Source organism: Rhinoraja longicauda, chromosome 30 (genome assembly GCF_053455715.1).
Source record: "Rhinoraja longicauda isolate Sanriku21f chromosome 30, sRhiLon1.1, whole genome shotgun sequence".
Classification (NCBI taxonomy): Eukaryota; Metazoa; Chordata; class Chondrichthyes; order Rajiformes; family Arhynchobatidae; genus Rhinoraja; species Rhinoraja longicauda.
The window spans coordinates 24,928,319-24,955,530 of NC_135982.1; the positions used below are offsets into that span (position 1 = coordinate 24,928,319).

The 27,212-nt window shown below is 41.6% G+C and overlaps 1 protein-coding gene across 1 annotated transcript; it reads left to right on the forward strand.

Moving 5' to 3' along the window:
* On the forward strand, positions 1-24,626 carry aldh4a1 (aldehyde dehydrogenase 4 family, member A1). Its single transcript, XM_078425206.1, is given in 16 exon segments — positions 1-52; positions 55-133; positions 4,853-4,946; positions 7,122-7,214; positions 8,315-8,362; positions 9,378-9,533; positions 9,880-10,029; positions 10,188-10,262; positions 11,082-11,269; positions 12,855-12,928; positions 14,511-14,707; positions 16,658-16,705; positions 17,156-17,308; positions 19,484-19,605; positions 21,261-21,379; positions 23,590-24,626. Coding segments are annotated over 16 exon segments (1,746 nt in total). The 5' UTR covers positions 1-15; the 3' UTR covers positions 23,703-24,626.
* The last annotated feature ends 2,586 nt before the right edge of the window (positions 24,627-27,212 follow it).

The following is a 27,212-nucleotide window of genomic DNA, read 5'->3' on the forward strand; positions in this document are numbered from 1 at the left end:
CGCAGGCTCGCGGTGATGCGGCCCGGCGCCGACCGCATCGCGCGCCCGCCCCCGAAGCATCACTCCGCGCCTCAGACCGCGGCGACGACGACATGTTGACGCTCAGGCGGCTCCTGGCCCGCGGCCGCACGGGGTGAGTGAGTGATTGTGCGGGAGGGAGAGAGACACGGGGCGACACCCTGTCAGTGGCAGAGTTACCTGGCCGTTAAAGGATGTGGGATCCCTGCCCGTCGCGGTCATGTCTCTGGTCTGCCGGGAGCCGGCGGTTCCCTCAGTTGTGTCCCGCATCTCCCCATTCCACCCCTCACCTCGCTCGGCCTCTCTCCCCCCTCACTCAACCACCCCCACCCCCTCACAGGTCCTTCTCTCCCCCCCCCCCCCAACTCCCAGCCCCCTTCTCATTCCCCCGGCCCCCTTCATTCCTCCTCTGCCCCCCTATTCCTCGCCCCCAATCCCTTGCTTCGCCCCCCTATTCCCACGTCCCTTTCGGCCGTCTTATTCCTCGCCTTCACATGCCCCCCCATTCCCTCACCCCCTTCACATGCCCCCCTCTATTCCCTCACCCCTTCACATGCCCCCCATTCCCTCACCCCCTTCACCTGCCCCATTCCCTCACCCCCTTCACCTGCCCCATTCCCTCACCCCCTTCACATGCCCCCCTCTATTCCCTCACCCCTTCACATGCCCCCCCATTCCCTCACCCCCTTCACATGCTCCCCTATTCCCTCACCCCCTTCACATGCCCCCCCCATTCCCTCACTCCCTTCACATGCCCCCCTATTCCCTCACCTGCCACCCTATTCCCTCACTCCTTTCACCTGCCCCCATTCCCTTACCCCCTTCACCTGCCCCCCTATTCCCTCCTTTCACCTGCCCCCCATATTCCCTCACCCATTCTAATCCCCCCCCCCCATTCCTCGCCCTCCCAATACCTTCTATTCCCTATCCCCCCCCCCCGTCACGTGTTCCTTGCCTATCTCTTCCTCACCCCTCCAGCTCCCCTATCCCTTGCCCATCTCTCTCCCCCTGCCCCCGATCCCTTGCTTCCCCCTCGGCCCCTACCCCCCTCCCCAACCAAACTTCCAGCGAGTCCCAGACCTCAAGGTCGTTCACAGCACTGTGCAAATAAAAAGGTCCTTGACGAAAGAGGTCGCTGACAAGTGCAGGATAGGTTTATTCAGAGGGATTTCTAACATCTTGGAATCTTGAGCAAAACACAAAGTAGTGGAACTCAGCAATCTGTGGAGGGCTGAGAGTCTGAAGCAAGGTCCTGTCCCAAAATGTTGTCCGTCCATTCCCTCTGCAGATAATGCCTGACCCACTGAGCTCCTCTGGGATTTTGTCTTTTGCTTGGGTTTCTTCATGGTGGGTTTGGCAAAGAAGGTCGGATGAAGCCTGTTTTAGGAATGTGGTTTAAGATAAGAGGATATAGATTTGAGGGTTGACGTCTAAACCTTTAAGTTATTGGAAAATGAAGTTCTTCTGTTGGCAATTTTTTTTTAAGTTGCTGAATGCTGGAAGTCTGAACCAAAACAGTAAAATACTGGAAACCTGGCAGGGAAGTGTTACACATCAAGGAAAGAGAATCTTATTGTGTTGAAAACCCTTCAGAATAAATTGTTTCAAATGGCATGGGGAGGTGGATGAGGAAGATGGATGGACATGACCGGGAATATCTGTGTTGGGTTGAGGCTAAAGTTACTATGGAGATGTTATAAGGGCAGTTAGACGGTGACAAAATGTGATACTGTAAATAGTACATTAGGATGTGCTGATGGGGAGGAAAAAAAATAATGGAACACAAGAAATAGAAGCAGGGATGTCACTATCCCCTCATGCCTGTTCTGCCATTCTTCTGTTTAAACCCAACATCTCCTTATTTCCTTAAAATGAAAATATATTGATCTCTGCCCTGACGACACTCAGCAACTGAGCATGTAAAACTCTTTTGGGTAGAGACTTTCAACAATTCACTGAATGAGGACATTTCTTCTCATCTAATTCCTGAATGATTACTTATTTTGAAGCCACGTGTCCTGATACTAGAAATGTAATTCCTGCATTTATGTTGTCAACCCTGTTAAGAATTAGAGAAAAGCTGATGAATTCTTGTTGGAGGTGGAAGTACAAACGTGAAGGGGTCTAAAGGCATAATATTGGTGGAAAGAACAGCAATTATTATTCTAAGGTGACCTGGGAGTAACTGACAATTTACGTCAGAGGTAAAGCATTACTGATAATAGTAATGTAGTCCAGTCAAATGTGTTAATCAGTTGTGTGTCAAATAGGCTCACAGTTTAGGAGGTGATATATTTCACATGCAAAGGGAAGGATGGGACAGTTTTATATTGGGTAGGGACACCAATTGTTGCAGGGAGCAAATGTTAGCTGCAGAAATGTCATGGTGAAAAGAAGTGGGAAAGGGGAGGCAGCAGGCATGAGGTTTTTATTGCCGGAGACACAAGGAACTGCAGGCGCTGGTATTTTGCGTAGAAAAAGTGCTGAAGTAATTCGGCAGGAAAGGCAGTATCTCTGGAGGACATGGGCAGGCCATGTTTCAGGCCGGGACCCTTCTCTGGAGGACATTTGTAGGCAATGTTTTGGGTCGGGATGCTTCCTTCTCTGGAGGACTTTGCTAGGCGATGTTTTAGGTTGGGACCATTTTGTCAGGAGGACATGGTAGGTGATGTTCCAGGTTTATACCCTTCTTTCTCTGGTGGGTGTGGATAAGTGACTGACCCGAAACGTCACCGACCCAAGACCCCCAGAGATGCTCCCTGACCCGCTGAGTGACTCCAGCACTTTGTGTTCTACATGAAGTTTTAGTCAGAGGGAAACATAGTGGGTTATAGGAATGTAGTTAATTAAGAGATAAGCTGTAACAATAATTTTGTGATTGAGAGAATGGAATTTGACAGACCACCTAGGACAGCATGGTGAAATGCAAAACATAGAAAATAGGTGCAGGAGTAGGCCATTCGGCCCTTCGAGCCTGCACCGCCATGCAATATGATCATGGCTGATCATCCAGCTCAGTAACCTGTACCTGCCTTCTCTCCATATCCCCTGATCCCTTTAGCAAAAAGGGCCACATCTAACTCCCTCTTAAATATAGCCAATGAACTGGCCTCAACTACCTTCTGTGGCAGAGAATTCCACAGACTCGCCACTGTGAAGAAATGTTTTCTCATCTCGGTCCTAAAAGACTTCCCCCTTATCCTTAAGCTGTGACCCCTGGTTCTGGACTCCCCCAACATCGGGAACAATCTTCCCGCATCTAGCCCCTCCAACCTCTTAAGAATTTTATATGTTTCTATAAGATCCCCCCTCAGTCTTCTAAATTCCAGCGAGTACAAGCCTAGTCTATCCAGTCTTTCTTCATATGAAAGTCCCGCCATCCCAGGGATCAATCTAGTGAACCGTCTCCGTACTCCCTCTAAGGCAAGAACGTCTTTCCTCAGATTAGGAGACCAAAACTGCACACAATACTCCAGGTGCGGTCTCACCAAGGCCCTGTACAACTGCAGCAGAACCTCCCTGCTCCTAAACTCAAATCCTCTTGCTATGAATGCCAACATACCATTCGCTTTCTTCACTGCCTGCTGCACCTGCATGCTTGCTTTCAATGACTGGTGCACCATGACACCCAGGTCACGTTGCATCTCCCCTTCTCCCAATCGGTCACCATTCAAGTAATACTCTGCTTTCCTGTTCTTGCCGCCAAAGTGGATAACCTCACATTTATCCACATTATATTGCATCTGCCATGCATTTGCCCACTCGCCTAATCTATCCAAGTCACTCTGCAGCCTCCTAGCATCCTCCTCGCAGCTAACACTGCCACCCAGCTTCGTGTCATCCGCAAACTTAGAGATGTTGCATTCAATTCCCTCGTCCAAATCATTAATATACACTGTAAATAACTGGGGTCCCAGCACTGAGCCTTGCGGTACCCCACTAGTCACTGCCTGCCATTCTGAAAAGGACCCAAAGACGTACAGGTATGTAGGTTAATTGGCTGGGTAAATGTAAAAATTGTCCCTAGTGGGTGTAGGATAGTGTTAATGTACGGGGATCACTGGGCGGCACGGACTTGGAGGGCCGAAAAGGCCTGTTTCCGGCTGTATATATATGATATGATATGACCCGTTTATTCCTACTCTTTGCTTCCTGTCCGCCAACCAATTTTCTATCCTTTGTACTCTGCAAGAAACTAGTTGGTCGGGTGCTAAATGATGCAAACAATATAGTAATAACCAGTCCTGAAGTAAAAGATGTACCTTCCGAAAACTTGAGAGTGTAAAATAAAATTATAAAATTACTTTTCTGCTTTTTGTTTAATTACATTTGGATAAATATAATAGACAATAGGTGCAGGAGTAGGCCATTCGGCCCTTCGAGCCAGCACCGCCATTCAATATGATCATGGCTGATCATTCACAATCAGCACCCCATTCCTGACCTCTCCCCATTCCTGACCTCTCCCCATACCCCCTGACTCTGCTAACATTAAGAGCTCTATCTAACTCTCTCTTGAAAGCATCCGGAGAATCGGCCTCCACTGCCTTCTGAGGCAGGGAATTCCACAGATTTACAACTCTCCGAGTGAAAAAGTTTTTCCTCATCTCCATTCTAAATGGCCTACCCCTTATTCTTAAACTGTGGCCCCTGGTTCTGGACTCTCCCAACATTGGGAACATGTTTCCTGCCTCTAGCATGTTCAATCCCTTAATAATCCCTTAATAATAAATGCATACGAGGCTGTGTGATAGCATTTTGTATTTGATGTGGGACTCAATGACAGGATGTTGAACATTAGCCTTAAGGATGATTGTCTGGTTATTTGTTGCAGATTCTGCTTGACACACACGGCTGCAGCAGCTGTAAAGAATGAACCTATCCTTGAATTCAAACCGGGAAGCTCAGAACGGCAAGCTCTACAGAAGGTGTGGTTATAAGCTTTGTACAGCACAATGATGCAACCAGTGAATGGTTGCACATCCAACAAGAAATGTTACATGACTTCAGCATAACAGTCAGTCAGATGATCAAAACAATAAATTTGTGTTTATTTTCAATATTGAAGGAGGTCGTTAGTTCTATCAAGTGCAGGCCTGCTTTTAGAGCAGTCCCAGTTCCCCACTTATTTCCTGTAACCTATTGTCTCTCACCTCCTCATTAACACCCCTAATTCTCCCACCATCCATTTATACCAGCTGCAATCCTCAATTGCCATTTAATCTATTAATCAGCATATCTTTGGGATGTTGAAGAAAGTTGGAGCACATGAAGGAATCCCAACGGTCAAAGGAGACATGCAATCCCACATTGGTCATAAGATCATAAAACACAGGAGAGGAATTAGGCCATTCGGCCTTTTGAGTCTACTCAATCATTTGATCATGGCGGATCTATTTTTCACTCTCAATCCCATTCTCCTGCCTTTTCCCTGTAACATTTGATGCCGCTACTACTCAAGCACCTATCTGTTCATACACCAAGAGATGTATCATACTATCTGTTCATACACAGAAATGTCCATGTGGAACTGGGAGCCTGCTCATGTTCATCTTGATGAAACTGATATGGAATTAATTGCAATATTGTCAACAATGTTATTGTATTTAAGGTCATAAGTGATAGGAGCAGAATCAGGCCATTTAAGTCTACTCTGCCATTCAATCATGGCTGATCTATCTCTCCCTCCTAATCCCATTCTCCTGCCTTCTCCCCATAACCCCATAGTACACCAGTACTAATCAAGAATCTATCACTGCTGTAAAAATATCCATTGACGGCCTCCACAGCCTTCTGTGTCAAAGAATTCCACAGATTTGCCTCCCTCTGACTAAAGAAATTCCTCCTCATCTCCTTCCTAAAGGAATGTCCTTTAATTCTGAGGCTATGACCTCTAATCCTAGACTCACCCACTAGTGGAAACATCCTCTCCACATCCACTCTATCCAAGTCTTTCACTGTTCGGTAAGTTTCAAAGAGGTCTGCCTCATGTTTCTAAACTCCAGCGAGTACAGGCCCAATGCCATCAAACGCTCATCATATGTTAACCCACTCATTCCTGGGATCATTGTAGTAAACCTCTGGACCCTCTCCAGAGCCAGCACATCGTCAGATATGATCCTCAAAATTGCTCACAATACGCCAAATGTGGCCTGACCAGACCTTATAGAGCCTCAGCATTACATTCTTGTTTTGTATTCCAGCCCTCTTGAAATAAATGCTAGCATTGCATTTGCCGTCTTTACTAGCGATTCGACTTCCAGATTAACTTTTTGGAAATCCTGCTCCAGCACTCCCAGGTCCCGTTGCACCTCCAATTTCTGGATTTTCTCCCCATTTAGAGAATAGTGTACGCTTTTATTCCTACTACCAAAATGCACGACTCCACACATTGCATATTCCATCTGCCATTTCTCTGCCCATTCTCCCAACCTGTCCAATTCCTTCTGTAGAGTCCCTGCTTTCTCTACATTACCTGCCCCTCCACATATTTTCGTATCATCCGCAAACTTAGTCACAAAGCCTTCAATCCCCTCATCCAAAGCATTAATATGCAACGTGAAGAGTAGCACCCCCAGCACCGACCCCTTTGCAACTCTGCTAGTCACTGGCAGCCAACCAGAAAATGCCCCCTTTATTGCCACTCTTTGCCTATTTCTATTGTCTGGTAATGTATGTGTTCATTTCTTCTCTACCTGCAACCCAAGACTGACTCAGACACTCTGTGCAGCTTGGAGTTTCATTTAATCCCAACCTTATCTCCTCCATCTTCAGAATGCTAGGAGGATGAATTAGGCAAGATTATTGAAGCAAGTTCAGGGAGAAAGTTTAACAAGCTTGCATGAACGGGTTTAGGAAGATAATTATGGAGTGCATGCCAATGATGGCTTAAAGTCCTGCATTGAAAAATAGTGTTAGCAAGAAGGAAACGCATGGCAGATAAAAAATTAGAAGAGTAGGTGTAGAGGTGGATCTGAAGGCCTGGACTAATTTGTGGATTAAGTTGGTGAATTACTTTCCAATGTGTAACACAGTAGTCTTAGATATGGAAATGTAATGATTGCTCTCCCATGATTTTGATCTGGAGATTATCTTTCTGTTAGGCTCTGAATGATCTGAAGGGAAGAACACTCGAGGTCCCATGTGTTATTGGGGGAGAACATGTCTGGACTAAAGAGATACGATACCAGCTATGTGTAAGTATAGAAGTGAATGAAATGTTCATTCAGATTTACTTCATTGAGAATACTTCTGAAATCCAACATTGACTGGACGTAGCAAAGCTGTTAACTGCATTTCAATTCTACTCCATAAGTTTGAATTTCTTGATCTTTTGAATATGAATTTTTTTTTGGGCAGTACAGAATCACAGTTGACAACCTGGAGACAGCCATTTAGTACATTGAATCCATGCCAACTCTATAGCAGCAATCCAGCCATGGTATTGCTGCTATAGAGAGTTGGCATGGGCTCAATGTACTAAATGGCCTGTCTCCCACCCCCTTCCCGTAGACCTGCATTTTATTTTTCTTTCGATTATTTAGCCAGTTCTTTTTTAAAACTATAATGAAATCTTTCTCCACCATAGTCATGGGCAGTACATTCGAGCCACTTTCTTAATAAAAATGTTTTTTGCTGGTGCTGCTTTTGATTGATTTGTCAATTTTCTTAAATTGTATACCCTTCAATTCTTCAGTCTTTCACTAATTTAGTTTTAGATATGCAGCTTGGAACTAGGCTGTGTGGAACTAGGCTCTTTGGCCCACCGGGTCTGCGCTGGCCAGCTATCACCTGTATACTAGTTCTATCCTATACACCAGGGACAAATTACAGAAGCCATGTAACATACAAACCTGCATGTCTATGGAATGTGGGAGGAAACCGGAGAAAATGTTTTTTATTACCTACTGTATCTAGGCATTTTTATTAATTTAAAATCTTTGTCAGATTCCCTTTCAATCTTCTCTATTCTGGGGAGAAAAATCACAGCCTCAATCTGTCCACACAAATAAAGCGTCACATCCTCACAATTATTCTCCTAAATCAATTCAGTTCCCTCTCTCTGACTTCACATCTTTCCTAAATGGTGGTGCCCAGATTTGTACTTATGGTGTAGGGATGAAATGCCATGTACCTTTGTAATTCTTAAGATTAAATTATTGCCGTGTATTTTTCTGAATATGCTCATGTTCGATTTGTAGGAAGTTCGGTTTTCTTACATACAATGTTATAGCTAAGTACATATTAAAGTAACACAGCATCATCACAAAATTAATTTTATTTTATTTTATTTTAGCCATTTAACCATTCGCACAAGGTGGCCAAATTCTGCTATGCTGACAAGGTAAGCTGAGCAGCATGAAGAACTGGATTGATAAATACAGTAACAGCAGCCCAGGTTTTTGGATTTTACAATGATATATTAAAACGATCGGCAAGTGCCACTGTTGCCTCCTGAATCAGACTGCTCTGGTTTTGAGCTCCAACGAGCTGCAACATTGGTGCAATAATGAGAGAATATTGCATTGTTGGAGGTAGCATCTTTCAGAGAAAATCAGATACATATTCATTGGTGCTCTTTTGAGCTCCCTGTCATATTGCAGCTAATTTTTCTCATTAAATTAAAATCAATTAAAGGTAGCAGTTTAATTGACCTTGTCCCTTGGTATCATGGGACCTTGCTACATGCTAATAGGCAGTCACATTTCTCTGAGTTACATGGTATAATGCTGAAGTGCTTTGATGAATATTGAAGTTGTGAAATTGGCTGTGAAATGGAGATTTGTTTTTATTGCATTAGAATGCCGTGGGTTAGAATTAGTTTCATCCCCAGACGAAACTGAATATAGAATGATTTTCTGATCGGCAATAAAAGATCCAGGGTTTGGGAAATATGAGGCTCTTTGACTAACTCTGATCTGTTTCTTGCACTTGCTTATTGTTTTCAGTCGGTGGCTAAAATGCCTCTTGCATTGAAGTTAAAATAGCTTTCAGAAGTATTGATAGGAAATAAAGGGTATGCAAAAGTGTATTCATTCTGCATAACTGGTAGTAACCAGGATCCAGTAACTCAAAGTCTGGCCTTGGACTTCAAGATCTTTTCACTTCGGAAATGTGATGGAAAAGAGGTTATCCACGTTTGCCTCCCAAACCACCCCCTCCTCCTTAAAAAAGGCTTTTAACTCTCTGATTTCCTATTATACATGGTGGAATGTTATAGCTTGTCAGTAAAAAAAAATAGCTTGTGAATGTGGGGGAACGTAGACATTTAATATTCATCAGAAGTTTGCTCCTGAGATTAAATGTTTTTTAACCTGAATTATTTTCATTCACGTAAATGCAGATTTTTCCTTTTGCAGGAATTACTTAACAAAGCAATTAATGCGGCGCTGTCTGCTCACAGAGAATGGGATCTCAAACCCATCGAGGATCGAGCTCAAATATTTTTCAAAGCGGCTGACCTGATCAGTGGGTCAAGACGTGCAGAGCTATTGGCTAGAACCATGGTTGGCCAGGTATGTCGAATAGATTCACAACAGCAAAGAAGAGGAAAAAGACACTCTTGAGCATGTGTTCTTTATAGCTAATTCAAACGTCTTTATAGCCAATTCATTTAGTATAGTCATGTGGTGAAATTTAAAATGCAGCAGTCCATTTGTGCACCTCAATGCCACTCACTGCATTATGACCAGATAATTATTTTCATCCATGTTACTTATGGAATTGAGAACGTCACAACACTTAAAAATATTTCTGTGGGATCTTTTGCATCTACTTGAGAACATACAAGGCCTCAGACCAAAGTCTTAAGTGGTAATCTATATGAAATTATAAAATGTTCATATTGGGCTTTTTTTTCAGGGTAAAACAGTAATTCAAGCAGAGATTGATGCAGCAGCAGAACTAATTGACTTCTTTCGATTCAATGCCAAATATGCTTTGGAACTTCAGCATCAACAACCAATCAGTGAATCGCCAAGCACCAACACAACTCTGTACAGGAGTCTAGAGGTGAGGGTATAACTAGGTGTAAGCAAAACATAAAGATACAAGAGATCTGCTTTTAGTTTTGTGAAAACACTTGGAAAAAATGTCAGAACATTGTGTTGCAGTAAATGATCAATAATAGTATTTTTTCCGATACTGAACCGACTATTTTTTTCCTGCAGGGCTTTGTAGCAGCTATTTCGCCTTTTAACTTCACTGCAATCGGTGGGAATCTTGCAGGAGCTCCAGCTCTTATGGTAAGAAACAAATAATATATTAAAAATCCGACATGACACGAGAATACATTGCAGACAGAATCCCAAAGGTGTAAAGGGTCGTTTTTCACCGTATTCATTTTAAAGATTGTGACTGTCATCTGTGTTCTTTCTATTCTGGTTTATTTGGTTCCCAGGATGCACAAAATCTGGACCAGATGGCTTTTCTGCTTTTAAATTTTCTGTTTATAGTTTCCCTCATTCCTCCATTGCAGTTGGAATTCATAAGCAAGTAGGCTAGTGGGTGCTTGTGACAAACTGATAGCAGAGTATTAAGACATTTGAAAAGACATATTGTAGAAACGATTGCTTTTGGAAGCTATTATATACCCTTTTAAAGCTGAAGGATACTCGGTACTTATGAGATCAAAACCTCACCAGGCAAAGCACTGTATATACTATCCCTGTAATTGCTGGGTGATTATCTCAGTAAGATTTGGTGGTTTCTTGATATGTAAGTGCTGCGTATGCGTAGTCCGTACCCATATCTAGATATGCCATGTAAGATTCTACTACGATAAATCAAGTTCATTTGTCAACTAAAACGTTGACCGTCATACAACAAAAATCATAAGGGAGTAACATAAGGGAGCACAAGAACTATTTATTTTCCTGAGACTAGTGGCATCCTCGTATTTTTGTGGTAACAGGTGTGCTTAGTTTCTGCAAATTCAGCTGCGGCCAATATTGCATATCTTTGTGACGCTCTTCGGTTCAAGATGCCACCATTTATTCTGTCATGCAGTTTTGATAATAAGTTAAGAATTTCAAGTAAGATGGTAAAGTTGCATATTGTTTCAGGGTAACGTGGTGGTCTGGAAACCCAGTGACACGGCTATGGCTGCTAGTTATAATGTGTACGAAATACTACTTGAAGCTGGACTTCCGCCAAATGTCATTCAGTTTGTTCCAGCTGATGGGCCGTTATTTGGCGAAACAATTATGGATTCTGAGCATTTAGCAGGGATCAACTTCACGGGCAGCGTCCAGTAAGTATTGACAAACTGCATTTATTGGTGAATAGTGGCTTCACATGAATGTTGTTGAAGATTGACATTGTCAAGGGAAATAATAAAGCATAAACACAAGGAACTGTGGATGCTCAAATCTTGCGTAGATCATAAAGTTCTGGAGTAACTCAGCAGGAAAGGCAGCATCTCTGAAGGACGTGGATAGGCAATGTTTTGGTTAAAGACCCTTTGGGATATTAGAATAGTGTCTGAAAGCCTAGTCAAAAACATTGGTTTTAAGCTACTGCTTCAGAGAGCAGAGAAAGGCGAAGAACTAATAAATCTCTTCAACTGTATTTGAAAGTAACTACCATTAATTATTTTGTAGGTTAACCATGGATGGTAGAGATTAATTCTGAAATGTATGATATTAATCTCTTGAGAGACAGAATAATAATATGTGGTGTAACATTCATTTCCTGGGGGGGTCTAGATATTGCAAGATTTCAAGCATTTGATGAAAACATGCAAAACAAGATTGGAGAAGAAAGTTATGCTTATTTTTTGTCTGAAGAAGGGTCTCGACCCGAAACGTCACCCATTCCTTCTCTCCCGAGATGCTGCCCGACCTGCTGAGTTACTCCAGCATTTTGTGAATAAATCGATATGCTTATTTTTTATTCCATAGATTACAAAAAAGTCCAAATGTTGTATCTTCAGAATGTATATTGACTAGTTGCTTGTTACTTATGTAAAAATAACACAATCCCTCTTGGAATTGCACTTCAAAGTGAATAGGATTTTTAGTTTTCACTTTAGCGGAGTGAGAAGACAATGACTGAAAGCATGCAGAAATAATAGTCCATTTCAAATTTCTACCTTATTTTTTAGAAATCAATATGCTTAACTATAAATAATTAAAGTAATAACTGGGAAGCAGAACTGGGGTATGCAGTCCAAGGGAGACATAATTGAGGTGGTACTGCAACAGTAGTACTGCAATTGTGTAATTACACCAACACAGGATTACATCGAAAATGTCGTGAAAATCTTATTGAAGCACATATACAGGCCACGGAAATTGGCTTTGGACTTATTCAGCAAAATACTTTGGGCCTGTTTGCCCTGATGTGCATATGCCTCCTTTTTGATAAAACTATCTAGCTATTCTTATTTGTAAACACAAAGTGCTGGAGGAACTCGACGATTCAGGCAGCATCTGTGGAGTGAACGGACGGGCGACGTTTCTGGTTGGGACCCTTCAGCCATTTGTATTCCTGTTTTCCCTTTCTCCTGTCTCCGTAACTTTTTAACCTGCAAGCTTTTATCCAGATCTCTTTTGAATGTTATTTCTGAGCTTGCTTCTACCCTGGTTTTGGGTTGTGCATTCAGATGGTCATAACTCACTGATCTGAGTTTCTTGTGCCTCTGATATCTGTCACCTCTTAATACCACCCAAACAAAAACTGGATTTAAACACCTCGCGAATCTTCCTTCAACCTTCTTTGCCTTGCATTATATTGATGGTGTAAGGTGATAAGTTGGTTTCTTTTTAACTTGGCATTTAGAAGTGTGAAAAACTATGTTGCGTATTTTTTATAACTTGACACTCTTTCTTCTCCAGAACATTTAAGTATCTTTGGAAGCAGGCTTCTGCAAACCTGGATAAGTACCGTACCTTTCCTCGTATATGTGGAGGTAGAAACATTTCTTCTTAATTCTGACCAATAATCTTTTGAAGCAATCCCATACAAATTAACATTACTAAATATTTAACATGCCCAATATCTTTTCTGTATTTCTGAGATTCCTACTTGAAGTTCCTGAGGTCTTAGTTATAATGTGTAGAAATAAATTATGGAAATTGATTTCTCAAATTAGTGCCAATACAAGGAAAGTTCATCCTAGAAAGATTTTATTGTAAAGATATTAATTATGTTAAAATGTAGAAGGGTTCTGACCTGAAATGCCACCTATCCATGTTCTCCAGATATGCTGCTTGACCCATTGAGTTACTCCAGCATTGTGTGTCTTTTCTTTGATTGTGTTAACTTACCCACATGTAATGTGGCAGTACACTCGTCTTGTAAATAGTTCCAAACCAGCATTACATCGCGCATTGTCTGTCATTTTCTAATGTGGATAATGATGTAGATTGGGATCATTATTTATGTATTCTTTCTTAGAAGATAACCTGTAGCCTTTCCAGAAAGAACAAGGGCGGCATGGTGGTACAGCGGTAGAGTTGTTGCCTTACAGCGCAAGAAACCCGGGTTTGATCCTGACCACAGATGCTGTCTGTATGGAGTTTTACGTTCTCCCCGTGACTGCGTGGATTTTCCCCGGGTGGTCTAGTTTCCTCCCACACTCCAAAGATGTGCAGGTTTGTAGGTTAATTGGCTTCGGTAAGAGAAAAAAAATTGTCCCTAGTGTGTAGGGCTGGTCGGCGCAGACTCAGTAGGCCGAAGGACCTATTTCCGTGTTGTATTTCAGACTAAACTGATTGTTGTGGTCAACGTGTAAGGAAAAGAATTGTGAAACCACCTGCATTTTAAAAAAAAGCTCAGGAATAATGCCACAAATAATTGGTGCGGCTCTTTAAGTAAAATACGTCAGGAAGGAAAGTGCAGCTGGTAGACCTGGGGGCAAGGTTTTAAAAACTTTCAGCAGTTTTTGTGAAAACTGTGAAGGAAACTATATTGCAGTATATTCAATTATAGAAGTGGTTAATTCACAAAAGTAACTGAATAATATATCAACAGTGGATAATATGTTAATTTGTTCAGAGCCAGGGAATTTATCATCCAAAAATGATTTTCTATCCCAAGTGATTATATGGTCAAATCCTCGGGCCATAAAATAATTATGCCTTAATTCATTTGTTATGCTCTGGAAGCTTGCTGTCCTCTTCTCTGTCCTCTTCTGATATCACTTTCAAATAATATCCTTGGACAAACCAGAATTAAACAGCTTCTTAGATCTATCATTTTGGGAACCTCTGTTTAAAACGGTTTAAAGTAAATGCAAACTGGTCATGTCTATTCCTAATTCAACTTCCTTTTGCTTTGTTGGATTTTTTTGGAACTACAAAAAATATATAATTGGAAACCCATTCAGATTGCAAGCAAGGAGATTGTCTCGTGCTTATTCATGCTGCCAAGTTAGGGGATCAGAGGGATTTTAAAACTTGTCTGAGTTGGCTAACCTTTACCTGTTGCTTAGCAACATTGGTATGTTCTAAATCAAATAGATTTCTAAGAAAACTCTATATTCTTTACAGAATGTGGCGGTAAAAACTACCATTTTGTGCACAAATCAGCTGATATTACCAGTGTAGTAAATGGTACCATTCGTTCTGCTTTTGAATACGGAGGGCAGAAATGTTCAGCATGTTCAAGGATGTATGTGCCTGATTCACTGTGGCCTGAAATTAAAACAAATCTCCAGGAGGAGCAAAAGAAAATAAAAGTAGGAAATGTAAGTATGACAAAAATTTTAAATTCAGCCAACTTGGTCTTTTTTATTCTTGAGAATCCAGGATGAAACGCAGGACCCTACGAAAGTTAAAAATAGTAATTAAAAAGTGAGATGAATTAGAAAGAGCTGATTAAATGAGGTTAAGCTTGTATTTAGAAATGATTTGTATTTTAGAAAGTAATGTGACTAAAATAAATATTTTTTGTTTGGATTTGGCCTCATGATTTATTATAGCTTTTGGTCTCATTGTAAAAAAAACATGAATCCAGAACCTTGTGGTGGTATCGATCAAAGCTGACTCCACATGTTTAATCTCCAAAGTTGGTCTCTTTAAAGCAGCACTTGAGAATTTGCTGATCACTCAACTGGCTTAAATTGTTTTGCAGTGCTGTGTATCCACCCTCTTCCCTTTGCACCACAGTTGCCCTTTGCTCCACTAGCTGCATATGAAGTGAGCACATTGAGCATTTCTTTATGCTAAAATAAATGTTTGATCCAAATCCCATCTGCACAATTACAGCTTACGACCATAATAACCAACTTTGAAATAGTAAAATACTGGGGATATTAGTGCTATTATGTAAATGGAGCAAAGTAATGTTTTATATTTCTAAATGCTAGTGTTTCTACACTTCCAGCATGCTGAGTCACACCACTCTTACCAGGATACCTGTTTGTCATGTTAATTGACTATCTGTATGTTTTAAATGATGGTCAACCATGCTTTTCATGCACTACTGCAGGAGGTGTAGTTTCAGTGTGCTGCTTTACTGGCATGGACGTGACAGGTTGAATAGGCTCCCTCTGTGGTGAATTTCCCTGCCTTGAATCGTGCAGAATGCTCAGAAAGTACTCTACGTCAGAGATAGCTTTGGTCATGGGATAAATGTTTGTATGGAGAAAGAATACATGTTGGTGAGGCCAGATGATTTCCATGAACTACAAAAAACCTTTATTTGAAAAAAATACACATAAGTCACTTGTATCCTACCCTAGAGGAACTGCTCCTTGGCACTGGATTTCGCTGACCGTGCCACATAAAGTTAAAATAGTATCTGAGTCGTGTCGTCAAACTGTAAGGGTTGCATTTCAGTGGAGTTCTTTCCCACTAAACTGTCTATCCACAGGTATGAGTTCAGCATGCGGTGCCATGCTGCGGAGTTGTCAGTGCTTCAGTGCTCCATCTTATTTATTGGGTATGGTTATGATTGTCGAGCTGAAGGCATAGACTTAAAACAATTGCTCTCCACAAACATTCAGGCAATCTGAAACCATTTCTGCCTTCAGTTTGTGCAGCAAACATATAAAAACACGGGGATATGTTTGAATGCACTTTGCCATTTACTGAAATTATGTCTGATCTGCAGTTTATCTTCACCTAATTTTGCAACCCTTTCTATGTCAGAATCAACATTTGTTTTTTTTGTTGACAACCCAGCTTCTACAGCTTTTTAGAGAGAGTTCCAGTTGTTTGCCTCGTGTATCGACAGTACTTCTGACATCAGCCCTAAACAGTCTCTCCAATGTTAAGGGTGGTCATTTTTTTACTGGACTTTGGTGAAAAGCTGGTTTTGATTTTGTAAATTGCTGGTAATCTGACTCCAGAACTAAACTGACAGTTGCCTTGTATGTAACTGAATTGGTTTGCGATCCTAAGACCTTTCTATTTGAACATACTTCTGCTAGAAATTACAGTCCATTAAGATTATTTGAACAAGGGACTCTTGGGTGTTAGTTGATCTAATTAGAGCCCTGAGAGGGAATGCAATATCATAAACAAATTTATTTCCCATCTGCAACCTCTGGAAAGCAATTTGTCAAATGATCTCTCTTTGCAGAGCTGTGATTATTTGTTATTGTGAAGCTTAGTTTTTGAGCTGTGAATTGAATATTGTTTTGCAAAGTTGCAATGTAATTTTGATCTCTATTAATGTTTTGTCTTTTGTTTAGCCAGTCGATGACTTCGAAACATTCTTTTCAGCAGTCATTGATGACAAGGTAAAGAATGCTATTGGAGATTTAATTTTTGACACTCAATCGGATGAAACATCAAACGAAAACAAAAATTGCTTGGAGAAACACAGCAGGTCAGGCAACAAAGTTAACATTTCAGGGTGGAGAGAGTGAAATAATTTAGTCCAGGTAGCAGAGAAGTTGGGAGAGGGCAATGAATGGCCTTTAAGGTAGTTAAGCTCCCTCTTGTTATGTTATATAGTTTGGGTATGCCCAATGACACCATGATCAGGGGAACTCTTCTTGTCCTGTGCAGAAGGAAGAAGGGTGAGGGCAAAGCTGTGGAAAATGACTTGTCAAGGGGCCTGTCTGCTATGGTCGAGGGGTAGTCATGGTTCAGGAAGAAGGAGAACAGTTCAAAAGCATCTCTGTGGAGAAAATTGCAAGCTGTGTTTTGCTTGCTTTACATGTTGCAACATCTTTTTTTTCTTTCAGTCTTTTGCTCGAATAAAGAAATGGATGGAACATGTAGAATCCTCCCCAAATTTAACAGTAATTGCAGGTGGAAAATGTGATGATAAAGTTGGTTATTATGTGCAGCCTTCAATTATAGAGACAAAAGACCCACTGGATCCTATAATGAAAGAGGTAAGAATGTCACCCGCCACAGATCCTGCAAATAATGGGAAATATCTGATCTTCAAATACTCCGTCCATTATAGAGCATCTTTAGACTGATCATATGGACCAATTTGGGCCACTCAAACCTTTGTGAATATGTTATAATATCCTTCTGTATGACATTTATTTAAAATATGTTCTTTAAATGTTCAAATGATTACTTCCAAATCATTTGGGTGCATATCAGGATATTTCTCCTTATTTCTGGTATTGATAATATCTGCTGCTATTCCTTTACAATGCTATGTGATTGCTATGCTATGAGACCGCACCTGGAGTACTGTGTGCAGTTTTGGTCTCCAAATTTGAGGAAGGATATTCTTGCTATGGAGGGCGTGCAGCGTAGGTTCACTAGGTTAATTCCCGGAATGGCGGGACTGTCGTATGTTGAAAGGCTGGAGCGATTGGGCTTATATACACTGGAATTTAGAAGGATGAGGGGGGATCTTATTGAAACATATAAGATAATTAGGGGATTGGACACATTAGAGGCAGATAACATGTTCCCAATGTTGGGGGAGTCCAGAACAAGGGGCCACAGTTTAAGAATAAGGGGTAGGCCATTTAGAACGGAGATGTGGAAGAACTTTTTCAGTCAGAGGGTGGTGAAGGTGTGGAATTCTCTGCCTCAGAAGGCAGTGGAGGCCAGTTCGTTGGATGCTTTCAAGAGAGAGCTGGATAGAGCTCTTAAGGATAGCGGAGTGAGGGGGTATGGGGAGAAGGCAGGAACGGGGTACTGATTGAGAGTGATCAGCCATGATCGCATTGAATGGCGGTGCTGGCTCGAAGGGCTGAATGGCCTACTCCTGCACCTATTGTCTATTGTGTGTACGAATTGTACTGGGTACAGTTCAGCCTTTATCAGCAAGGCAAAATTGCATTTTAGCTCTGAAAACCACAGCAATGCTCTTTCTGCTTAAGCAGGACTATGGTTGTATGCTACCTTATGGCCCAGAGTTTTGGAAGCAAGTGTATGCCTTGCTAATGTTGATGTCCAAAGATCTCACTTGGTCCCCATTGCAATTTTAATCGCAGACTGCACAGACCAAGCTAGGAAACCTGCTGTGAAATTGACTGTGGAGAGGCCAAGAAAGAAATATCTTCAAAAAGTTTATGATTTCCTTTTAGATCAAGAATGTACTACCATCTTTAACTAAGCTCAGTTTAGATTATTGTCACATGTACCAAGGTACGGTGAAAAGCTTTTATTGCGTGCTAACCAGTCAGCGGAAAGACAATACTTGATTACAATTGAGCCAGTTACAGTGTATAGATCCACAATAAGGGAATAATGTTTAGTGCAAGGTAAAGCCAGTAAAGTCCGATCAAAGATAGTCACTAAGCATCACTAAACTCGCTTACCTCATTCTCTTTGACACTTCCTTATGTATGAATCTGTGGTCAGGAATTCTGCTCCTGACTGCTGGCCTCATCGTCATGGAAGCCTTCTTTGGAATATACTGATGTGGCCAGGATTAAGGAGGTTCACCTGCACAACAAACCAGCTGCACCATTTGAGAGGTATTCATAACCCCTAGTTAAAACCTGGGCTTGTGTCTCAGCAGCTGCTGTGGAATTATCAAGTAGAATCATAGAGTGATACAGTGTGGAAACAGGCCCTTCGGCCCAACTTGCCCACACTGACCAACATGTCCCATCTACACTAGTCCCCCCTGCCAGCATTTGGTACATATCCTTCCAAACCTGTCCTATCCAGGTGCCTGTGTAACTACTTCTTAAATGTTGGGATAGTCCCTGCCTCAACTACCTCCTCTGGCAGCTTGTTCCGTACATCCACTACCCTTTGTGGGAAAAAGTTACCTCTCAGATTCCTGTTAAATATTTTCCTCTTCACCTTAAACCTATGTCCTCTGGTCATCGATTCACCTACTCTGGGCAAGAGACTGTGCATCTACCCAATCTATTCCTCTCATGATCTTATACACCTCAATAAGATCACCCCTCATCCTCCTGTGTTCCAAGGAATAGAGTCCCAGCTTACTCAACCTTTGCCGAAAGCTCAGACCCTCTAGGCCTGGCACCATCCTCGTAAATTTTCTCTGTATCCTTTCCAGCTTGACAACATCTTTCCTATAACAGAGCACAACTGAATTATGAACAAAATTCCTTTTTTGCTTTCAGGAAATCTTTGGACCCATCGTGGCTGTGTATGTTTATCCAGCTGATCAGTACAAGGAAATTCTTCACTTGATTGACACAAGTACCCCTTTTGGTCTCACAGGTGCAATTTTTGCACAAGACAAGTGAGTTTTTGTTGGATTTACAACCATATATTGAAAGTATGATCAATGACCTTTAAGTCGTCCGTGCAACATACAGACGGTGGCTTGTGCTATTTTGTATTATTTAGAAATTAGCCTTTAGAATCATTGCAAATGCTCTGATGCAAAATAAAACTATTTTCAAATGTATCTGTCACAGATGGGTGATTATACTTTCAAAACTTTAAAAGGGGGCGAAGCCTATTATTTCTTGCCAGCTTTCCCTGGCCAGAGGGGCAAGATTTGCAATTCAGGAATGGCTAGGTTCCCAGAACTGTGAGTTTCTCTCTCCAACACTGCTACTGGCTGCCTAGTGGCTTGATCATTTTAAATTCCCAACAGCAGTGCATCACTGATTTGGGTAGACTATCTCAGAGTTCACTGACGTGCTGAGAATCATGCATGTTGTAGATTTGAAGATGACATGGGGAACATGGCTTGTCTCTAACACGGCACAAAAAGCTCTTTGGCTTCTCTGATTGGAATCATAGAACCATCGAGCACAAAAAGACACCATTCATCCCAGTGTGCTCTGCCACCCTCGAAAGACACCATTCATCCCAGTGTGCTCTGCCACCCTTGAAAGACACCATTCATCCCAGTGTGCTCTGCCACCCTTGAAAGACACCATTCATCCCAGTGTGCTCTGCCACCCTTGAAAGAAATATCTATTTATCATCTGCTCTTTAAACCTGCAATTTATTTCCTTTTTATTATTATTGAAGATATTATTGAATCTGGTTCCTCCTTTTCAGCGAAGCATTCCAGATTGCATTAGAAAAATATTTATTCTCTGTTCTCGGGTGGGGTGGGGGGGGGGGGGAGGGTGATGGTGGCGGCTAATACATTTTTTGGGGGAGTTTAAATTAATGTGGTAGATGATGGGAAGCAAACAGTGGAAACTGGAAACATAACAAGTAATATAAATAGGCAGTGAAAACAACAGACCCTATGTATTCGTCCTATTTTATATGATTTTATAGACCTTTATCAGATAATTTGTTAGCCTCTGCACTCCAAGGAATAAAGCCCTAGTTTGTCCAACCTCTCCCTATAGCTCGACCTCTCGTTTCCTGGCAACATTCTCATAGATCTTCTCTACACTCTATCCAGGTTAATGACATAATTCTTATAGCAAGGTGACCACATCAATGTCTAGTTCATCTATAACATAACGATCAACTTCTATCCTCAATACCTTGATTGATGACAGCCTCTTTCATCGCCCTATCTACCTGTGACGCCACTCTTAGGGAACAATGTACCTGTATGCCTAGATCCCCCTGCTCTACAACACTCCCCAGAGCCCTACCATTCTCTGTGAAGATCTTATCCTAGTTTGACTTCCCAAAATGGAACACCTTGCACTTATCAGCATTAAACTTCATGAGCAATTCTCAGCCTACTTGCTCAACTGATCAAGATCCTGCTGCAATTTTTGATAACCATTTTCACTTTCTATGATACCACCCACATCAATCATCTGCATTTCTTATACACTTTCCCAATGTAGTTTAGTTCCATTTACCTGTTTCATTTTCAATTGGTTTAATATTTGTTTTTGCACCTGCCCAAAATTAAAATAATCCATTTCCCTCCAGGTATTAATTGAAAATTTGACTTGCTTTTTCTTTCAGAAATGTTGTAGATGAAGCATGTAAAGTTCTGCGATTCTCTGCTGGAAACTTCTACATCAATGACAAGTCAACTGGCTCGGTTGTGGCGCAGCAACCATTTGGAGGAGCTCGTATCTCTGGTAAGTGAATTGGGTTTAGAACAATCCATATGATTAATCATTTCTGTTAAACTGTTTTAAAGCCTGTCTATTAAATCCAAATTCCGTTGAATGACACATTTATTTCATGCTGTATCTCAGGCTCTTGAGTCCTGGCAACATCCTCATAAATCTTATCTGCACCCTTTCCAGCTTAAAGATTCCTTTCTATAGCAGTGTGACCAAAACTGAACACAATACATCAAATGCAACTTCACCAACATGTTGCACAACTGTTACACAATGTCCCAACTTCTATACGCGATACCCTAACTGATGTAGGCCAATGTACCAAAAGCCGCCTTGACCACCCTATCTACCTGTTATGCCATTTAAGCATTTATTGTTGTGTTTATTGTTGCATGTAACATTACCATGTATATTGTTTACAAGGCATTTCATCGAACCCTTGTGTCTGTGTAAGCTGATTTAATGTAAAATGTGCCAAATAGCTCCTTAAAATCAGTTCAATGTGAAGTGCACAGCCTTTGGGACCAATATACTACTGGGGACTTAAAATGTTGCTCTTAAAGCTATCGAATCGGATATTAACTGCAAAATGCTCATTACATTTTTGTCCGTTTAAACATAGAAACATAGAAAATTGATGCAGGAGTAGGCCATTCGGCCTTTCGAGCCAGCACCACCATTCAATATGATCATAGCTGATCATCCAAAATCAGTACCCCGTTCCTGCTTTTTCCCCATATCCCTTGATTCCATTACCCGTAAGAGCTAAATCTAACTCTCTCTTGAAAACATCCAGTGAATTTGGCTTCCACTGCCTTCTGTGGCAGAGAATTCCACAGATTCTCTTTTTCTGGGTGAAAATGTTTTTCCTCATCTCAATCCTAAATGGCCTACCCCAACATCGGGAACACTTTAATAATAATAATAATAATATATTTATTTTATATAGCGCCTTAACACATGCACAAAGCGCTTTACAAATACAATTAACATAGAAACAAACAGACAAACTATCCTGACGGAAAAGCGGCGAATAATCAACGCCAGCGTCCTCTCACGTCAGGGTCCGGCAGTAGACATTAAAGAACACAAGACACACAGATACAATTTTTTACACAAAACAGCCATCACAGTGATTGCTCTAGGCATACCCTCACTGTGATGGAAGGCAAAGTCTTATCTCCTCCTCGTTCTTCTCCCGTGGCGCCACGAGGCGATCGAGGCTCCCAACCCCTTGAAGCCCCCACCGGGCGATGGAAAGTCCCAGGGTCGAGCCGAGCAGGCCGAAGAAAGTCCTGAGCCCCCACCGGGCGATGGAAAATGCCGCGGCCGAGCCACGCAGGGCGATGAGAGTCCTGAGCCCCCACCGGGCGATGTAAAGTGCCGCGGCCAGGCCACGCAGGGCGATGAAGGGCCTGCGGGCGGGTTGATCGTGCCTCGGGGCGGTCGAAGCTGCTACGGCTGGAGCTCCCAAAAGCCGGTCGCCAGCCAGGGACCTGCGAGCTCCCGATGTTGCGGTCTGCAGGGCCCACGGCCGAAGCCTCCGAGATGGTAAGTCCAGGCCCTGCGACCGGAGTCTTCGAGGTCGATCCCAGCTGGAGGCCGCCGACTCCACGATGTTAGGCCGTAGCGCGAACGGAGATACGACACGGTAAAGGTCGCATCTCCGTTGAGGAGGAGATTTTAAAAAAAGGTTTCCCCCAACCCCCCCACCACCCCCCTACATACACAGAATTAAAAATAAAACAAAACGTACATTTAACATCAACAATGACAAAAAAACCCCAAAAAAAACCGGAGAGACTGCCGGTGAGCCGCAGCTGCAGAACACAGCCACGCCCCTATTTTGTGACCCCTGTTTCTGGACTCCCCCAACATCGGGAACACTTTTCCTGCATCTAGCCTGTCCAATCCCGTAAGAATTTTATATGTTTCTATAAGATCCCCTCTCATCTAAATTCCAGTGAATACAAGCCCAGTCGACCCATTCTTTCATCATACTTCAGTCCTGCCATCCTGGGAATTAACCTGGTGAACCTACTCTGCACTCCTTCAATAGCAAGAATGTCCTTTCTCAAATTAGGAGTCCAAAGCTGCACACAATTTGTCTCACCAGGGCATTGTCCAACTGCAGTAGGACCTCCTTGCTCCTGAACTCAAAGATTTGATTAAATTGCAACTGCAATGAATTGATTTATCATTAACTCTTTCCCTCTCTTAAGGAACAAATGACAAGGCTGGAGGACCCCACTACATCCTTCGTTGGACATCACCTCAATCTGTAAAGGAAACACATGTTCCATTGAAGACATGGAGATACCCATATATGGGATAGTTAACCAAAATAGTATATCAAAGTGCTCCACTGAGCATTTTTACAGTGTGATACTTCCAGCTGCTAACTACTGCCAGAGGTTTTCTGTCAACTGTTTATTTGGGAAGTATTCCGTCCATTGTACTTTCTGAGTGCCATGTGACTGAATTTTCGAGTCTGCTTCGTTCAAGGTTCGAAGAAACAGCGGAAGACTAGAGAACAACCGAGAACAGCTTTTAAACTATTTTAATTTTTAAAGAAATTCTGTATTCAGAGTTTATTATTTTACGACTAAGGAGTGTAATCAGTGGCACTGATGCAGTAAGATTTTTATTAGAAAGATTTCTCTGGAAATAATAATTATTTGACAAAAGATATGTTTAATTTTAATCTCACTACTTCTGCCTAGCTACTCAAAACAAAATCACTATCTTCCAAAATTATAAATGCTTAATCTAAACCTGAATTTAAATTGCACTGAAGGAGATGCATTTGTTCAGATGGTAAGACATCCTATGACTCACCAGGAATGCTGATGTGGTTGTGAAGAAAAGCTGTCAATCTGCTGGCTTTGAAATGTCATTTTCTGCAGTGAATTGTCTTAACCAGAATTTAGTTTTACATTTGTAGTTCTGTGCAGTAATCAGAACAGTCTGTGAAATCAGCACGGAGGAGTGTATGGAAATAATTTTTTAATTGGTTAATCTTATGCCTTATTAGGAATGCCAAAAAAACTATCAAAAATATGACTGAAGAAAATTTTGTTACTAATTGTATCCAGGTGATGATTCAGAATTTAACGAATGGGGAAATTATAAATGTGAATGTCACCGAGAGAACATGTTCTGAACCTTGTGTGAAAATGATTGTGTTGGACTGTGTAAGTTAATCAGCTGTTGAATTATTTTGTCTGATGGATGAAATTAAATGTGTGTGGAAAACTCATTTGCTTGCATTCTTGAACTTAACAATAAAATATATCAATCCTAAATCTTTCCAGAAAACAAATATAATTATTCAGTCATTCTCCCACGATTTAGAAATGTGTCAATAAATACTGCTCCAAAAATTACTGTCAGACTTTATTCCTGGGTGTGCAAGAAGGAACTGCAGATGCTGGTTTAAACCGAAGATAGACACAAAAAGCTTAAGTAACTCAGGGAGACAGGCAGCATCTCTGGAGAGAAGGAATGGGTGACGTTTAGGGTCGACCCAAAACGTCACCCATTCCTTCTCTCCAGAGATGCTGCCTGTCCCGCTGAGTTCAGCTTTTTGTGTCTGTCTACAGTTTATTACTGGGTGCTTGAGTTTGGGGTAGAATAGTCATGGTAAATTTTCCAAAATTGAAGTATCAGTAAGTTAACGGGTATAGGGTCATTTCTAATTATTTAACATTAGGGCTTAATATTAATGTAGGATGCGTTTCAATCATTGGGCAACAAAAAGCAAAGAATAACATACTTTCTTAATCTCTCTCAGTGTTGCTACTTTCCCTAATGTTATTTCCATTTTCATTCAGTCCAATGAGGAATGACATGAAAACATAAAATACTATCCATTCCCAGCTAGCTGGACCACACCCAGTACCATCGGCAATGGGTCAACTGTTGCTAAAACAGCTTACCTCATCTGAATCATATTGCAGAGCACCTTTCTCTGTCCCAGAAAACCGATTTCATCCCCAATTTATTCACAAAATGCTGGAGCAACTCGGCAGGTCAGGCAGCATCTCGGGAGAGAAGGAATGGGTGACGTTTCGGGTCGAGACCCTTCTTCAGACTGGATCTCATCCCCAACTTCCATTTCCTCAAGCCCTCAAACACTTCCAACTTCTAAACCTGCATCTATTATAACTGCTACTGTGTTTGCATCTTTTCAATCAGCATTTGTTCTGCCGCTATACATAAATAATAATATTAATTGTCGCAAATGAAACCCTCCTATCATGACTGCAGATTATTATCCCTTTTAAGATGCCTTTGATGTGCTATTCCCCAACAGTGTATACATAGATCATCTAATTGCCAATAATTATTTATTCATAACCAGAGGATGATCTCCAACAACAGTATCTGTTCCCCAAACAGTGTTTTTGCTTTTCCTTCAGAGACCTAGAATTTTTCCTTGACCTCTCCCGCATCTGGATGTTACATGTCTGAAGAAAAAGGTGATGATGAAGGTATAAAAATTTTTTGGAAGTGCCAGCAGGCTCTCTACTTGTTTTCTTACTTTATTCAAGATTCAAGAGATTCAAGATAGCTTTATTTGTCATCCAATATTGGACGAAATTCAGTCACCCACAGTCCAACAATAAAAGCATAAAATAGGCATTAAAATTACACAACCCCAAAAACACACAAAAAAAGAAACATCCATCACAGTGAGTCTCCTCCAGTCCTCTCCTCACTGTGATGGAAGGCCACAATGTATTTCCCTTCTCCTGCTGTCCTCTCCCGCGGTCAGGTTGTTGTGGTTGCAGGCCGCGCCGGACGGTCCGCAGCGGGCCGGCCCAAGGCGAGTCCCAGCTATGTATTGTGACTTGGATTAAAATAAAGAGGGTGGGCATGATAAAAGGAGTTTTTGCAGACAACACAAAAATTGACCATGTGGACGATATGAGGGTGAAGGAAATAGCTGTAAGGAGATGTTGGATGAATTTGTTTTCTCTTAGGCATCAGAGAGGCTCCTGAAATAAATAAAGTTCTATCGTATCGTAGGTTGAGGGAAGACCTGACAGACATATATAAAATTATGAGAGGCATTAATAAGATAGACAGTCATAACCTTTTTCCCCAGGGTGAAAATGTCAAAGACTAGAGGGCATTGCTTTAAGATGAAAGGAGCAAAGTTTAAAGGAGATATGCGGGTCAAATTTTAAAAAATAGTGACAGGTGCTTGGACTCGCTGTCAGGGTTGGTTGTGGAGCCATAAGATAGTGGCATTTAAAAGGCTGTTGGATAGGCTTATGGATAAGGATGGCCATGGATCATGTGCAGGCAGAGATTACTTGAACGGTATGTTTGGCATGGACATTGAGGGCTGAAGAGTCTGCCCCTGTGCTGTTCTCTTCTGTTTTATGATGTGGAAGGCCTGGTCAGTTGGACAGAGCGTGATAAATGAAATTGTAATCAGAAATTTGGAGAGGAGCAAGGGAATATACACTAAATGGCAGGGTATTGAGTAGTATAAAACAGTGCATGTATTTAATTAGCAGTCCAGGTAGAAAAGATGGTTAAAAGATATTTGGAATGCTTTCCTTTATAAGCTAAGACTTGGAACGTAAATACTGAGAGCTGTGTTGGAATTATATATTGTACTTCAGAGGCCATTGCTTGCCTAATCGTAAAGGGAGAATATTGTACTGGAGTGGGTGGAGGGAACACTTAGAGGATGTTGCTAGCACTAACTAGAAAGTTCTTCCTATGAGAACAGATTGGATTGTCCTTTTTTAGAATAAAAAGGCTGAGGAGAATTAAGGAATATTTCTAAAATAATGAAGGGACTAGACGGAGGGACATATTTCCCACAACT